This window comes from Scomber scombrus, chromosome 16 (assembly GCF_963691925.1).
Source record: "Scomber scombrus chromosome 16, fScoSco1.1, whole genome shotgun sequence".
NCBI lineage: Eukaryota > Metazoa > Chordata > Actinopteri > Scombriformes > Scombridae > Scomber > Scomber scombrus.
The window spans coordinates 497,359-513,305 of record NC_084985.1 but is presented as its reverse complement, the minus strand read 5'-3'; the positions used below and the strand labels follow the sequence as shown (position 1 = coordinate 513,305).

Here is a 15,947-nt window from a genome sequence, read left to right as displayed (position 1 = left end):
CTGCTGTTATTGGTCGAGAGGAGGCGGGGTTCAGCCAATCCCTGCGGTCATTGGTTGAGGAGGCGGGGTTCAGCCAATCCCTGCTGTCATTGGTCGAGAGGAGGCGGGGTTCAGCCAATCCCTGCTGTCATTGGTTGAGAGGTGGCGGGGTTTAGCCAATCCCTGCTGTCATTGGTCGAGAGGAGGCGGGGTTCAGCCAATCCCTGCTGTCATTTGTCGAGAGGACGCGGGGTTCAGCCAATCCCTGCTGTCATTGGTCGAGAGGTGGCGGGGTTCAGCCAATCCCTGCTGTCATTGGTCGAGAGGAGGCGGGGTTCAGCCAATCCCTGCTGTTATTGGTCGAGAGGCTCACATAGATCACATAGACAATCATTATCACCTACGGGCAATTTAGATTCTGCAATGAACCGAACCTGCATGTTCTTGGTCTGTGGGAGGAACCCAGAGAACCAAGAGAACCCGGAGAACCCGGAGAACCTGGGGAACCTGGAGAACCCAGAGAACCCAGAGAACCCGGAGAACCCAGAGAACCCGGAGAACCTGGGGAACCTGGAGAACCCAGAGAACCCAGAGAACCCAGAGAACCCAGAGAACCTGGAGAACCCGGAGAACCCACGCAGGCACGGGAAGAACATGCAAACTAACATACATTGATCATTATTATTAATATTATTTTTTATTACTATTATTGTTAATTATTGTTTATCACAATGTGGTCCAACTGTGTAACTACAACATCACCTGAAGCTTTTAGGCCCAAATACACTTTCACAGATTCACACGTCTTTAAATCAGAAGATAATTTAAACTAAAATAAAATGTGGTTTAACGACACCGACTGTTAATCAGCTGATCAGTTCATCGACATTTACTGTTGTTTATTTTACAGATTCTTTTTAAATTCAATAAAATATGACAAGTTTTTTTTCTTTTTTTCCCTGCTGCTGCGTCACGAATATAAATCTAGAAAATAAATATAGAAAATAAATATAGAAAATAAATATAGTGTTTTTGTGTGTCTGCAATGAAACAATCATCATCATCATCATCATCATCATCATCATCATCATCATCATCATCATCATCATCATCGGGGGGCCTTAAAGAGACAGGAGCTCAAACGGCCTGTTTCAGTCAGAGGCTGAACTGAGCGGCTGCATAAAGCCAGTAGAAGATAAATAAGGAGTTTTTATTCCAGCAGAGACTCAGAATATTAATATAAAGCTGAAATATGAAGAACTTCATTATTTAAAGAATATGATTATTAAACAATATAATAAAAGAAGAAAAAGAAAAGTGGATGCTGCCATTTTTCAGCATGTTGAATAAGAATAAATACGAAAATGTTACGATCATAAAATTAAGCGTGTGTGTGTGTGTGTGTGTGTGTGTGTGTGTATGTGTGTGTGTGTGGGGGGGGGGGGGGGGGGGGGGGGGTAATATCAGTGCTATAGCAGGGCCGATGGAGCTCTGCTGCATTTAAATGCAAATTTTAAACACGTCAAATGTTTTGCCTCCTTTCGATCGTCTCGTGACGCCTCAGATTTTGATTTTGTGATTCTCTGCAGGGTCCTGACCCCCCCCCCCCCCCCAACCACCACCCAACAACCCCCCACTGCTGCACCTGATGCTCTGTTGCTGTTTTAATGACATTAAACCTAAAATATATTGATTAACAGACTTTGAAAACATCTGTGCAGACTCACAGGATGAATGTGTAATATCACATTAATATTATCAGTTATTGGTAGACACCAGTAGACACCAGTAGACACCAGTAGACACCAGTAGACACCAGTACACACCAGTAGACACCAGTAGACACCAGTAGACACCAGTAGACACCAGTAGACACCAGTAGACACCAGTAGACACCAGTACACAGCCGTCACTCATCACATAGAAATAAATAAGTTTGGACTCACCTGCATTCACAGCAGCTGAGACACTTTCTCACCAGAACAAGTTGTCACCCTCCTCTCATCCTCTCATCCTCTCATCTTCTCCTTTCCTCTCAGAAGGAAAAAAAGCAGAAACACCGCAGGCAGAATCCAGCCGTCTGATTGGACGTTTCTTATTTATTCAGTTTGGTTTTATCTTCGGCGCCGCGCCTTCTTTCTCTCTTTTTCTCTCTCTCTCTCTCTTTCTCTCTCTGCCTTCGACAACAGCTGAGGAGGATGCTGCCTGGCGCTGCCTGGCTGTGTCTCGTCGCCCGTGGCAACCAGTTGCCATAGCGATGGACCCGAGCTTATTGGGAGGCGGAGGTGATGATGGAGACGTGGTGAGACCGATGAGGGGACAGAGAGGAGAGACTTTCAGCTGTTATCAAGTTTGAAATGTTCTACATGAATATAAAGTACATAATTAAAGGATTATAGGTTACATAGATTATCATCATCTATAAAACTCTTTTCATGTTGGGTTTGTTTTGGATGTCTGTAGTTTATAGATTATATTATATTTAAACATGTTGTATCAGTGGTTAATGAATAAATTCAACATGTAAATAATCCAGACTGAACTTAATCTGACAGCAAAGTGTGAACATTTTTAAACTCTTTTAAGATTTCATCATCAGATGTTCTTAATAAATATAATGAAGAAGTCTGGAGGTATTTTTTAAGTAATGAATTATTAAAAATGAATGAATGAGGGTTGGGACGTAGACTGACTGTTAAACTGAGAGCTTCACCTTCAGGCTCAGCTCTTTCTCCACCAGGACGGTCATCACTGCTGCTGCTGCTGCACCCATCCACCTGCATCACTGCCGCTGCTGCACCCATCCACCTGCATCACTGCCGCTGCTGCACCCATCCACCTGCATCACTGCTGATGCTGCACCCATCCACCTGCATCACTGCCGCTGCTGCACCCATCCACCTGCATCACTGCCGATGCTGCAACCATCCACCTGCATCACTGCCGATGCTGCACCCATCCACCTGCATCACTGCCGATGCTGCACCTATCCACCTGCATCACTGCTGATGCTGCACCCATCCACCTGCATCACTGCCGCTGCTGCACCCATCCACCTGCATCACTGCCGCTGCTGCACCCATCCACCTGCATCACTGCCGCTGCTGCACCTATCCACCTGATGCTGCACCCATCCACCTGCATCACTGCTGCTGCTGCACCTATCCACCTGATGCTGCACCCATCCACCTGCATCACTGCTGATGCTGCACCCATCCACCTGTCAATCTCACGCTGCATCTTACCCTCACCTTGAAGAAGACACAGCAATCCCCCCATCAGCTTCTCCTGGAGGCTGAGTAGTGTGATCCCTGATAGTTGGAGCCTCCAGTCTGCCAGTCCATGGGTCCCTGACCTCCATGAAAGCCCCACAATGTCCAGATCCTTCAGCATCTCAGGGTGAATCCCCCCGCCCCCTCCCCCCCCTCAGAGACCTCTGCCAGGGATATGAATGAAGATCCCCTGGATCATCCAGGTCTACCTCCGAGGACATGTTCTTTGTGTTCCTTCCACTGCCCGACAATATCCCCAGTCCAGGTCAGCAGCCCCAAAACACCAAGTCACAAGGAGGCCACCCTCTCAGAGTCTGGTCTGGGAACTCTGGATCCTCCAGGAGGAAAAAAACACAGCTGCAACTAATTCTTTCATTATCCATCAATCAGCTGATTATTTGCTTGTTTGGTTTATAAAATGTCAGAAAACAGTTTAAGAATGTTTGTAAGTTTATTTTAGTTTCTGATTATTTTTCATTAACACATAAATCATCTGTAAACCTTCAATTCATTCATTTAATTTACTCATTTTATATGAATTAAAACTTATAATAATAAAAGAATCAGACAAACATGAAACTGGATTAATGTTAATATTTGATGGTTTAATTGTAAAAACATGTTGAAGAAAAACAGAAAAGAATAAAATGATAAAAATAATCTCAGTGAGGATCCTTCAGTGTGTTTCAGCTTAAAGAGAAACGTATCGGCGCCCCCTGCTGGACAGACTGTGCAGCGCAGAACAGAGAAAAGATTTAATAAAGATTTAATAAAGATTTCACACTGAAAATAAAATAAAACACTGTGATTCACTATTTAATGTAAAACTGACATTCTCTCTTTTACTGTCTAAATAATAAAATTAATTAATCATTTAAAACAAATATAACTTTAATATAAATTCACCTTTTCAATTACAATAAATGCACATTATCATCTATAGAATAATAAACTCAATTATTATATTATATTATATTATATTATATATAATTATATTGTTGAAGGAAGTATAAATATTAATATTTATTCTTCCTTTACTGTCAGTATAATGTCACTGTGGCTGAAACATAAAAACAACAACAGACAATAATCATAAAACAATATTCAATGAGACAAATAAAAACAGAATAATAAAGAAGAATAATAAATAATGAAGATAAAACTTTTCACTTCTTTTAAAAGTTTTATTTTTACTAGATTTTATATACAGGTGCATCTCAATAAATTAGAAATATTGTAGAAAAGTTTATTTATGTCTGTAATTCAATGTAAAAAGTGAAACTGATAAACTATAGATTCATTACACAAAGTGAAATATTTCAAACCTTTATGTGTTTACATCTGGATGATTATTGTTTACATCTAATGAAAACCCAATTAGAATATTACATGAGACCAATAAAAACAAGTATTTTTAATAAAGAAATGTTTTCTCCCTTCTGATAAGTATGTTCATGTATATTTACTCAGGACTTGGTTGGGTTAGGGTCAGGGTCAGCCTGCTGAGGTTAGGGTTAACACACACACACACGTGTGTGTATGTGTGTGTGTGTGTGTGTGTGTGTCTCTGAGTCTCACCTTCATTATTAATAAAGTCTAAAGGTTTCTGAGTTATTATCAGTTATTAATTAATTATTTAATTCAGGACTGAACTTTTTCTGCTGGTTTATAAACTGATTCAGGATCAATAACCTGATTCAAGATCAATAAGCTGATTCATGGTCAATAACCTAATTCATGATCAATAAACTGATTCATGATCAATAAGCTGATTCATGGTCAATAACCTGATTCAGGATCAATAAACTGATTCATGATCAATAAGCTGATTCATGATCAATAAACTGATTCATGGTCAATAACCTAATTCATGGTCAATAAGCTGATTCATGATCAATAAGCTGATTCATGGTCAATAACCTTATTCATGGTCAATAACCTGATTCATGATCAATAAGCTGATTCATGATCAATAAGCTGATTCATGGTCAATAACCTTATTCATGGTCAATAACCTGATTCATGATCAATAAGGTGATTCATGATCAATAAGTTGATTCATGATCAATAAGTTGATTCATGATCAATAAGCTAATTCATGATCAATAACATGATTCATGATCAATAACCTGATTCATGATCAATAAACTGATACATGATCAATAACATGATTCATGATCAATAACCTGATTCATGATCAATAAACTGATACATGATCAATAACATGATTCATGATCAATAACCTGATTCATGATCAATAAACTGATTCATGATCAATAACCAGGAGGGGAGTTCCGGTCCTCTGAAATGAGGCCAACCAGGAAGTAACTTAAACTGCATTCTATCAAAAGGCCACCAGGGGGCGACCGTTTTGGTGTCAAAAGGACTTCCGTCTCTATACAAGTCAATGGAGAATTCACCAACTTCTCACTTGATTTCTAACCTCAGTAAACGTTTTCAAAATGTGTTTATGGTCTCAATCACTAGTTTAAAGCCTTCTTCAATGCAGTATGATGTTCATTTGGGACATTTTGGCCTCCCTGATTTTATATGTGACGATAGAGCAGGGTATGCATTAGGGCAGGGGTTCTCAAACTTAATGGGGTCGGGGACCCCTAATGGCGCAAAATATTTTGCAAGGACCCCCTCTTAATCACAACACAAATTTAGGCTTACAACTTACATCATATAGGCTTAATATCTGTTCTGTCAAATACATTGGAACATTTTATTACAAGAACATGTTATGTTGATACCTCAATAGTTTCAAACAGAATCATTTCATTGCATTTTGGCCTAACTTGACCTGTAGCAAACTGTTTCAAGGACCCCCGGGGGTCCCCGGACCCCACTTTGAGAACCACTGCATTAGGGTAAACAGTCTATGGGTTTTTACCATGGACTGTTTACGTCGCCCCCTGGTGGCCTTTTGATAGAATGCAGTTTTAAGTTACTTCAGCGTTGGCCTCATTGCAGACGACCGGAGCTCCCCTCCTGGTTATTGATCCTGCTGAGGGTCAAAGGTCACTAAGCTGCACACATTTACATGTTTCTGTTACTGATCAGCTGCTATTGATTATTGATCAGCTGTTATTGATTATTGATCAGCTGTTATTGATCATTGATCAGCTGTTATTAATCACTGATCAGCTGTTATTGATCATTGATAGCTGTTATTGATTACTGATCAGCTGTTATTGATCAGCTGTTGTTGATCACTGATCAGCTGTTATTGATTACTGATCAGCTGTTATTGATCAGCTGTTATTGATGAGCAGAGCTGTTGTTTCCCCCAGACAGTTTCTCAGTGGGAACTGTTTACTCTGCTGGTCATTAAATCACTTCCTGTTTGTATCAGTTTTATTTTATTTTGTTTTGTTTTGTTTTGTTTTGTTTTGTTTTGTTTTGTTTTGTTTTGTTTTATTTAATTTAATTTAATTTAATTGTTTTATTTATTTATTTATTTTTACATTTAATTTAATGTGTAATGTAATTTTATTTTATTGTGATATGCGGCTGATCAAAATATCGGAGTCACTTCTTCACCTTTATAATTTAACTGTTTGATTATTTCCCTTTTGTTCCCTAAATTAATAACAATTGATCATTCTTAAATTCTTATTAATAATTAATTATTAACACAAAGATGAAATAAAACATAAAACTGTTTTGGTTGAAGATGAAACAGTTTTTATTGTACAATAAGACACAGAGTGACATCATCTCATCTCAACAACCAATCAGAGACTCTGAAGGAACAAAGAAGGATCTGTGATTGGTCAACATGTCACATGACTACAGCCAACGCTTCTCTGCTCTCAGGTTCAGATGAGCAGCAGAGACTTTAATGTAGTTCAGACTGTAAACCTCCACATTAACATTAACATAAAACATAACAACACACTAACTGTTCCTACTGTCAGTCCTTTCATTCTGGACTACAAAGGATTTATTAGACAAACTACATTATAATTACAGTAACATGATTCTCTGGATGACTAAAATGATGATGATTTAATAAATGAAAAATGATGTTGGTACCAAATATCAGCTGTGTGTGATCCTGTTCAGACTGAACCATCTGCAGACTGTCTACAGAGACACAGAGAGACTCTCCCTCCTACAGAGGACACAGAGAGACTCTCCTTCCTACAGAGGACACAGAGAGACTCTCCCTCCTACAGAGGACACAGAGAGACTCTCCCTCCTACAGAGACACAGAGAGACTCTCCCTCCTACAGAGGACACAGAGAGACTCTCCCTCCTACAGAGACACAGAGAGACTCTCCCTCCTACAGAGGACACAGAGAGACTCTCCCTCCTACAGAGAGACTGAGGAACCAGATGTCCAGAACCCAAACCCAGCACACAGAGGTTCAGTGAATGTGGTGTTGAATGTGTGGAGGTGGATCAGTGTGTCAGAGGAGACTCTGTAGAAGGACAGAGTGCCAGCAGGACAGTCCACATACACTGCTACTCTGTTAGAGACAGAGGAGGAGGAGGAGGAGGAGGAGGAGGAGGAGGACGAGGAGATGGGTGTTTCTCTCTTATTGTGACGTACAGAGTAACGACCATCAGAGCAGCTCAGTCTCCAGGATTGATCGTTCCATCCAAACCAACAGTTAGTACTGTCTCCTTTCCTGCTGATTCTTCTGTAACTCACTGATATATCAACGTTTCCTCTCCACTCGACCTCCCAGTAACAGCGACCAGTCAGAACATTTCTACACAGCAGTTGAGGCCTGTAGTCAAATCTGTCTGGATGATCAGGATATGACTGATCCTCCTTCACATATGTCACCTTCCTGTTGTTATCAGACAGTTTGAGTTCTCTGTTCATTGTGTTTGAATCCAGTTCCAGTTCACAGGCATCTGATGGAGAGAACGAGACACAATACAGCTGCAGTTATTGATCTATCATCTGATTGATGATGACATCATCTTCATCCTCAGCAGGATGTGAATGAGTGATGTCACAGTTTGATGAATGAAATAAAAACACACTTACACTTCCTCAGACCTGGTGTCAAGCATCGGACTCCAGCAGGCTGCAGGCTGAAAGGAGGAGAGAGCATCAAACATGGACATGACATCATATATGTCCACCTGTCTGTCCATACCTGAGAGTGTCCACCTGTCTGTCCATACCTGAGAGTGTCCACCTGTCTGTCTAAACCTGAGAGTGTCCACCTGTCTGTCCATACCTGAGAGTGTCCACCTGTCTGTCCATAACTGAGAGTGTCCATCTGTCTGTCCATACCTGAGAGTGTCCATCTTTCTGTCCATACCTGAGAGTGTCCACCTGTCTGTCCATACCTGAGAGTGTCCATCTGTCTGTACATACCTGAGAGTGTCCATCTGTCCATACCCGAGAGTGTCCACCTGTCTGTCCATACCTGAGAATGTCCATCTGTCTGTCCATACCTGAGAGTGTCCACCTGTCTGTCCATACCTGAGAATGTCCATCTGTCTGTCCATATCTGAGAGTGTCCACCTGTCTGTCCATACCTGAGAATGTCCATCTGTCTGTCCATACCTGAGAGTGTCCTCCTGTCTGTCCATACCTGAGTGTCCACCTGTCCATACCTGAGAGTGTCCACCTGTCTGCCCATACCTGAGAGTGTCCACCTGTCTGTCCATACCTGAGAGTGTCCACCTGTCTGTCCATACCTGAGAGTGTCCATCTGTCTGTACATACCTGAGAGTGTCCATCTGTCCATACCCGAGAGTGTCCATCTGTCTGTCCATACCTGAGAGTGTCCACCTGTCTGTCCATACCTGAGAATGTCCATCTGTCTGTCCATATCTGAGAGTGTCCACCTGTCTGTCCATACCTGAGAATGTCCATCTGTCTGTCCATACCTGAGAGTGTCCTCCTGTCTGTCCATACCTGAGAGTGTCCACCTGTCCATTCCTGAGAGTGTCCTCCTGTCTGTCCATACCTGAGAGTGCCCACCTGTCTGTCCATACCTGAGAGTGTCCAGTCTCCAGTGTGCATCCTTTAGTCCAGCAGACAGAAGCTTCTCTCCTGAGTCTCCTGGATGATTGTAGCTCAGGTCCAGCTCTCTCAGATGGGAGGGGTTGGAGCTCAGAGCTGAGGCCAGAGAAACACAGCCTTCCTCTGTGATCAGACATCCTGACAGACTGAACACACAAAACAACACACATGTCACATGATCTGAGATCACTGCAGGACTGGAAGCTCCTGTGTTTATTACTGCCATCACCAATGTGTTTCTGTCATCTTTACAGTTAAACTTCATACTTTCAGTCACTACTTCTCGATTCAGATGGCCAACCACTGTAAAGTTTTTATTGTGAAGTTCTTCCAGCTTCCTGTAACCTTAGTCAACGTGATGCTAGCGACTGCTAACTCTTCACTGCTAAAAATATATGTAAATAAAATAATACTCTTTAAAAAGCAGCCACAGTGAGCTGATTAGATGAAGAGCTGCAGGTAACAGACTCTGACTACAGTTTGTATGAACATCAAACCTCCAACACGTCACAGAGGTAAATGACTCCGTCTCAGATGCTCACAGTTGAATACATAACAGGAATCACAACTAATGTGGCAAATAAAGGACTGAACATTGTGGAAATAACAGTAAAAATAACAGAAACAAACATTTCTGACTCCTTCATTCAGTTTCAGTGATCATCCAGTTTTAATGTTGTTTGAAACTGAAGAAGAATTAAATGGTGGTTAACCAGATAACAGCTGAGGTGAAGTGTCATATCACCATGGTGAGTAAAAATCACTATCATCCCAGCACAGATACTGCTCTGAGATTAAAAGAATCTACAACTGTTACCAACATCTGTTCACTGAATAACTGTCTGTGTGTTTTACTTTGGGCCAGTTACACAGTTCTTCATTCAGTTTGTGAATCTTAAAACTCCTCTCTGGTATTTCAGGTTCCAACAGCAGAGACACAACAAAACTAATAAATATATATTAATAGAAAGTTATTCACAGGGTCTAAACACATGCTGAAGATAATCTGAGTAGAGAAAATGTCCAGGTGTTTATCTCCTCATATAAATCACAGTTTAAATGATGATCAGTTGAACAGGTTGATGAATCCTGACCTGAGAGTTTCCAGTGTACAGTGTGGACTCTCCAGTCCAGCAGAAAGCTGCTTCACTCCTGAATCCTGCAGGTTGTTGTTACTCAGGTCCAGATCTCTCAGACTAGAGGACTGGGAGCTGAGAACTGAGGACAGAGCTGCACAGCTTCTCTCTGAGAGGTTACAGTCAGTCAGCCTGAAGAGACAATAATGAACAAGAAGACAAATAATATTTCCATTGAAATAAATCTAAACTGTGATGATATATAATCTCTGCCAAGCACCAGCTACAATCTTTGGTGTTCTGTTCTAAACCAGCTGGAGATGTGACAGTTAATAATAAAGTAATCAGAATAAATAGTAATACAGTAATATAAATCACTCATCAAACCTGAGAGTTTCCAGTCCACAGTGTGGACTCTCCAGTCCAGCAGAAAGCTGCTTCACTCCTGAATCCTGCAGGTTGTTGTTACTCAGGTCCAGATCTCTCAGACTAGAGGACTGGGAGCTGAGAACTGAGGACAGAGCTGCACAGCTTCTCTCTGAGAGGTTAGAGTCAGTCAGTCTGGAGAATACATATAGAAAAACATGAAATTAATAATTAATTTTTTTTGGCCTTTTGAAAATGAATGTCTTTAAAATCAATCAATCAATCAATCAATCAATCAATCAATCAATCAATCAATCAATCAATAACTATATGTGTACCTACAGAGCTTTGTTGGAGGCTTTGACCACTGGCAGCAGCCTCAGAAGAGCCTCCTCTGAAGCAGAGTATTTCTTCAGGTCAAACACATCCAGATCTTTTCCTGATGACAGTAAGATGAAGACCAGAGCTGACCACTGAGCAGGAGACAGTTTATCTGTGGAGAGAATTCCTGATCTCAGGTACTGTTGGATCTCCTCCACTAGAGAACGATCATTCAGTTCATTCAGACAGTGGAACAGATTGATGCTTCTCTCTGCAGACACATTCTCACTGATCTTCTTCTTGATGTACGCAACTGTTTCCTGATTGGTCTGTGAGCTACTTCCTGTCTGTGTCAGCAGACCTCGTAGGAGAGTCTGATTGGTCTGCAGTGAAAGACCCAGGAGGAAGCGGAGGAACAAGTCCAGGTGTCCATTTGGACTCTTTAAGGCCTCGTCCACAGCTCTCTGGTAGAAACGTATCTGAGATGTTGTTTGTTGTTCTGCCAGCAGATTGACTCCAGACTTGATGAATGTCAGATGGACATGAAGAGCAGCCAGAAACTCCTGAACGCTCAGATGGACGAAGCAGAACACCTTGTCCTGGTACAGCCCTCTTTCCTCTTTAAAGACCTGTGTGAACACTCCTGAGCACACTGAGGCTGCTCTGATATGGATGCCACACTCTGTCAGGTCTGATTCATAGAAGATCAGGTTGCCTTTCTGCAGCTGCTCAAAAGCCAGTTTTCCCAGAGACTTAATCATCTTCCTGCTCTCTGGACTCCAATGTGGATCTGTCTCAGCTCTTCCATCATACTTGATGTTCTTCAGTTTGGACTGAAGCACCAGGAAGTGGATGTACATCTCAGTCAGGGTCTTGGGCAGCTCTCCTCCCTCTCTGCTTTTCAACACATCCTCCAAAACTGTAGCAGTGATCCAGCAGAAGACTGGGATGTGGCACATGATGTGGAGGCTTCGTGAGGTCTTGATGTGGGAGATGATGGTGCTGGCCTGCTCCTCATCTCTGAATCTCTTCCTGAAGTACTCCTCCTTCTGTGGGTCAGTGAACCCTCTGACCTCTGTCACGATGCAGACACACTCAGGAGGGATCTGATTGGCTGCTGCAGGTCGTGTGGTTATCCAGAGGCGAGCAGAGGGAAGCAGTTTCCCCCTGATGAGGTTTGTCAGCAGCACATCCACTGAGGTGGACTCTGTAACATCAGTCAGGATCTCAGTGTGTTGGAAGTCCAGAGGAAGTCGACACTCATCCAGACCGTCAAAGATGAACACAACCTGGAACTCTTCAAACCTGCAGATTCCTGCTTCTTTGGTTTCAGTAAAGAAGTGATGAACAAGTTCCACCAAGCTGTACTTTTTCTCTTTCAGCACATTCAGCTCTCTGAAAGTGAATGGAAATGTGAAGTGTATGTCCTGGTTGGCTTTGTCTTCAGCCCAGTCCAGAGTGAACTTCTGTGTTAAGACTGTTTTCCCAATGCCAGCCACTCCCTTTGTCATCACTGTTCTGATTGGTTCATCTCTTCCAGGTGAGGCTTTAAAGATGTCTTCTTGTCTGATTGATGTTTCTGGTCTGTCTGGTTTCCTGGATGCTGTTTCAATCTGTCTGATCTCATGTTCATCATTGACCTCTGCAGTCCCTCCCTCTGTGATGTAGAGCGGTGTGTAGATCTGATTCAGAAGGGTTGGGTTTCCTGCTTTAGCGATCCCCTCAAACACACACTGGAACTTCTTCTGCAGGTTAGACTTGAGTTTACGTCGACACTTTGCAGCAGGACTTCCTGAATGAACAAACACAGAAAAACATTATAAACATATTTTCCTCCATCTCTTAAGACATCAGTAAATGTCTCATTTATCCATCATGTTAAATCTTTATAGAAATCCTCTTACTGATCTGCAGACAGTCAGCCAGCTCCTCCTGCTTCATTCTCCTCAGGAAGTGCAGTGTGATCTTCAGAAATGCGTCTCTGCTGCTCCTCCTCTGCTCTTCCTCCTCACCGTCCGACACCTCCTCATCCTCCCTCTGACTCTCTAAGCATTCTGGGTCATCTGGACTCAGAACCTTCTGCATCTTCTTCAGCTCGTTCTTCACAAAAGTGACGATGTTCTCCTCCAGCAGCTGGAACAGAATAATATATGAACGACACAATCAAACTAACATCATGAAGCAAACATCAGATCCATGTTGGACACACTGACAATCCACTGGTCTAGAAAGTGCAGCATGGAGATGATTGTGAACACAATAGATGTAAAAGTAGTTGTTGTACATGTACAGACCATAAATATGGAGTCCAGGTGTGTTTGATGCTGCTGGGCAGACTGACCACTGGGAACCTCTGAGCTCTCCTGGTCCACTCTGTGGAGGAATCATGAAGAATGAGCTCCCATTATGTCTGTCCACACAGAGACAAACACAAGCTAAAGGTCCATCAAGTGACATTTGGATGTGAACAGAGAATCAGATGAGTCCCTGTAGTGGTAAAGCTTTACTAGTCCTGCTGATCCCACTGAGAATCAACAGCTCAGTCTGTTTGTAGCTTTCAGCTCAGTGTTTGGCTTCATCAGTCAGTTTGGTTTAGTCCCAACAGCTCTGAACAAACCTCCATACAGCTCTCCCTCCCTCACTGTACACTGCTGAAGTGCCCTGGAGCAAGGCAGCTACAACCTGCAGCTGCTGCAGTGGAGCTGCTCAGTGTCTGCTTGTATCAGACTGGTTGAACTGGGCAGCTCCCAGTATGAACATGACATTGAGGTGTGTGTAAGTGAGAAAGTAGGCAGGTGTCATGTCTGAGGTGTTTGAGCAGGTTGAGTATTTAGTCAGACACAGTTTGTTGTATGAGCTTCAGTCTGGCTTTACAGCAGCAAACTCTACTGGCTCCTGTCTTATTCATGAGTTTGATTTTATGAGTCAAACCTTGATGGAGGAAATGATGCTGACTTGCAGAAAGCTGTTGACACAGTCAATCATTCAGTGCTGTTGTCATAGTTACAGTGCAGGTGTTTGGACACACTGCTGTAAAATGGTTTATTTCTTACATTACAGGAAGAAGTAAAGTGTGTGATGTTGAAGTGGTTTTATCAGAACCTCAGGATATTACATGTGGGATGCTGCACGCTTCTATTTTATCCTCTTTTATTTCTTATGTATATAAATAATACGACAGCTGCTGTGACATCAAGCTGCTGCTGTGATGATTCTGCATTACTGCTATCTGGGAATGATGTCAGTGAAATTCACAACTCTTAGTAAAGAATCAGAAAGTGTCAGAGTGGCTCATAGATAACAAGCTTTCAATACATTTGGGTTAAAGCCAGTCAATCCTGTTTGGAACAAAGACGTCAAGAACAAATACATTGAAAATCTTTTGTAATGAAACTGAAGTTTGATGATATTTTGTCTCATATTTAGGAATATTATTGGACCAGTCACTGTTTGAACATGTGATGTGTTATCTCCATATTTAAATGATTATCACGTCTCCTCTCTATCACGGCCGGCTTTTCACTGATGAGGTCGGACAACACGTCATATAAACCAGTTCATTTCTAGCATAACGTTTACTGTCAGTTACAGCTTACATCTGATCAGCAGGAGGAAAGTCTGTTCAGTCTTTGCAGCTTTACATTCTTACCTTCTATCAGCTGGTTGTTCATGTTTAAAATCTATAGGTTTATCCATGGACCGGTCACTCTTCATGGACACACAGCTGGGTTCAGGTCCAGACCAGACACTGAGAAGAAGAACCTCCAGTTACCTGAAGTACTCCGGCACTTTATACTGACTTATTTACACAGCGAACAGCATCAGTACGGATCAGAACATCATCTGGTCAGAGTCACCTTTGACCCTCAGATGAGTAAACTGGACCAGGTTTGATATAGAGACTGACATAGTCTCTCTCTTGCACAAACAAAGATCCATTAACATTCCATGGGGCAACACGAAGTGACAAGAACTACATAAAAGTAACATAAGACAGATCTTAGTGTCTCCTTCGGACATCAGAACTTATCGGAGAGACACATTCCTGACTTCCCCCTCTGTGTCTCCTGAAACCACACAGAGCAGGAAAGTCAGAATTAGTGTTAAAACTCGAACAAATCTTCTTGGTCAATAGTTTGGTTTAAACAATACCAATTATTTGTATCAGTATCAATTACCTAAAGAAAACCTCCATTATCACAGTTATTACAGCGATCACAGATGAATGGGTACTTGAAGAACTGTCTGCTCAGTCTTTGCAGCTTTACATTCTTACCTTCCATCAGCTGGTTGTCCAGATTTAAAATGTAAAGGTTCCTCCATGGAAAAGTCACTCTTCATGGACATACAGCTGGGTTCAGGTTCAGGTTCAGGTTCAGGTCCAGCCGAGTCTGGTCTGAGCTGCTTCTTTGTCCTTCAACACAACACACACAGAGCTTTGAGTGTGAATAATGATGGTGGAGTGATGTGAGTGGAGAACAGTGATGGACAGTTAGAGATCCTCATCTCACCTCTGAGCTTTGGTCTGGCTGTCATGTTCCCCACACAGAGAGCTTTTAGAGGGAGGGACTCCCTCCTCTCTGTCCTCACACTGATCCATAGCAGAGAAACAGCTGCTGGGAGAGCTGCACTCACTCACTACAACAAGGTTTCATCACAGGACACATTAGTTCTCATTCGTCTCTCTAACATGTCACAAATACTGTAGAAAACAGAGAAGCAGCAGCTCTTCCCATCAGACACACTGAGCAGGTCCATCTGAGGACTCTGCAGCCTCTGGGACAGTTCACAACATGGACTGTAAAAGAGCTTTCAGTCAAACCAAGTCTGTCTCAGTGTTGGAAGATGGACAGCAGCCGGATTGATTCAACCTGTCTGACCAGTTCTGACACTCCCTACATTTTTCACTGTTGATATGATCTCAGATTACAATCA

The 15,947-nt window shown here is 42.2% G+C and overlaps 1 protein-coding gene across 1 annotated transcript; it reads right to left on the bottom strand.

The window, feature by feature from the left end:
• Positions 1-7,564: 7,564 nt before the first annotated feature.
• Positions 7,565-14,726, bottom strand: LOC133996719 (NLR family CARD domain-containing protein 3-like). Its single transcript, XM_062436341.1, has 8 exons — positions 14,662-14,726; positions 13,307-13,385; positions 12,917-13,145; positions 11,034-12,804; positions 10,713-10,886; positions 10,344-10,517; positions 8,260-8,306; positions 7,565-8,123 (listed from the first exon to the last, which is right to left on the bottom strand). Exons 1-8 carry the CDS (start codon positions 14,724-14,726, stop codon positions 7,573-7,575), a joined length of 3,090 nt encoding a protein of 1,029 aa, XP_062292325.1. The 3' UTR covers positions 7,565-7,572.
• Positions 14,727-15,947: the final 1,221 nt, after the last annotated feature.